Below are 1695 nucleotides of genomic sequence, written 5' to 3'. Positions count from 1 at the left end.
ATATGCATTCAAGTCAAAAGAGATATTTAGTTGGTTTAAACATTTTAAAAAAATATTTCTTTATGCCAGCTTTGCCCATTGCAATTATACATCTATTTTTAAAATTTAAAAATAAAATTATTTTTATATTTTAAATTATTTTTTTATATTGCCATCATTATATTTGTCAATATTTCAATGGACTTAATATAGGTTGATTATATATATATATATATATATATATATATATATATATATATATATATATATAGGTGGACTTGGTCATACTTGTCCATGGAAACAAAATTTGATGAAGACGACAATTATGACGGCATCGCTTGCGCCACAAATGAAAACGGCCGACTCCCTACATCGTCACTGCAGACGCTTTATTTCTATTGCAATTAATCGCCGCCTTGTTGCCCAAGGCAGAAGCTTCCAAGAAGCATCACCCCTTAACCTATAAACGAAGCATGGGCGTTGGTTGCCTCTCATACCGAAGAAGGGAGAAGAAGAACAAGGCAATGGCAGCGGCGGCAGGAGAAGTGAGGCTGATCGGGGCGTGGCCGAGCCCGTTCGTGCTGCGCCCGAGGGTCGCCCTCAACCTGAAGGGGGTGGAGTACGAGTTCCTGCAGGAGAAGTTCGGGGAGAAGAGCGAGCTGCTTCTCAGATCCAACCCTGTGTACAAGAAGATCCCCGTCCTCCTCCACCACGACAAGCCCGTCTGCGAGTCGATGATCATCGTGGAGTACGTCGACGGGGTCTGGGCTAATTCCGGCCAGGCCATCTTGCCTGCCGACCCCTACGAGCGCGCCCTCCACCGCTTCTGGTCCGTCTACATCGACGACAAGGTTCGCATGCCTCCATCAATTTATGACCTTTGTTTTCTTGGTCTATAAATTTTCTACGATTATCGGCATGAATGATGATGACTGGATCCTTCTGCACGCAGTGGTTCCCGTCAATATTCGGCATCGGAAAGGCTGAAACAGAGGAGGCCAAGGCCGAATCCGCAGAGCAAGCGTGGGCCGGGCTGAAGCTGCTCGAGGAGGCGTTTGAGAAGCTGAGCAAGGGCGAAGCCTTCTTCGGCGGGGACACCATCGGTTACGTCGACATCGCTCTCGGTTCCTACCTGGGATGGGCGAAGGTGATCGAGCAGATGACCGGCCTCAAGTTGTTCGACGAGGAGAAGACGCCTCTGCTCGCGGTTTGGGCGGAGAGGTTCTGCACCCATGAGGCCGTGAAGGAGGTGATGCCGGAGACGGAGAAGCTGATGGAGTTCGCCAAGATGCGTCTGGGGAAATAGAAGGAGTCTCCTGGAAATTAAAGACGAGGAATCGTGGTGGTCACTTGGAGTGGCTTCAGGATCTCGCTGTTGTGGTGAAATCCGTGGAGAATAATGTCACCGACGGTAGTTTTCTGTGAGGTGGCCTTTTTGCGTTTGCTCATGATGTTGTGTTGGTGATCAATAAAGGATACCATCTTGTTGGATTCGATGGGCGATCTCCGAACGTTGCTTTGACGTTTTTGTTCTCATAGGTTATCGTCAGCACACAACTACCGATCTTCCGAATGCCGATGGCGAGGCCAACAACTGCTTTTGACAGCCGCCATTAACGCCGCCATCCGAGCCATATATTTCGATCATTGTCTTGTTCTTATGTCTCACTTCCCACCGTTAAATACGAAGTCAGACTTTGTTGTGTCACGGTAGAG

General features: G+C 47.8%; 1 protein-coding gene across 1 annotated transcript; it reads left to right on the top strand.

Moving 5' to 3' along the window:
* Positions 1-437: 437 nt before the first annotated feature.
* Positions 438-1475, top strand: LOC135674469 (glutathione S-transferase U17-like). The gene is made up of 2 exons (XM_065184366.1): positions 438-830; positions 932-1475. The coding sequence occupies exons 1-2, from the start codon at positions 453-455 to the stop codon at positions 1283-1285; spliced, it is 732 nt and encodes a 243-aa protein (XP_065040438.1). The 5' UTR covers positions 438-452; the 3' UTR covers positions 1286-1475.
* Positions 1476-1695: the final 220 nt, after the last annotated feature.

Source organism: Musa acuminata, chromosome BXJ1-1 (genome assembly GCF_036884655.1).
Source record: "Musa acuminata AAA Group cultivar baxijiao chromosome BXJ1-1, Cavendish_Baxijiao_AAA, whole genome shotgun sequence".
Classification (NCBI taxonomy): Eukaryota; Viridiplantae; Streptophyta; class Magnoliopsida; order Zingiberales; family Musaceae; genus Musa; species Musa acuminata.
Note: the sequence above shows the minus strand (reverse complement) of the source record. Positions and strands in the feature narration are given on the sequence as shown.

Excerpts from the sequence above, each read along its gene's own strand:
- LOC135674469 (XM_065184366.1), top strand. The coding sequence starts at position 453 with ATGGGCGTTGGTTGCCTCTCATACCGAAGAAGGGAGAAGAAGAACAAG. Across the intron at positions 831-931 it reads CCGTCTACATCGACGACAAG|TGGTTCCCGTCAATATTCGG; the intron begins GTTCGCATGCCT and ends TTCTGCACGCAG.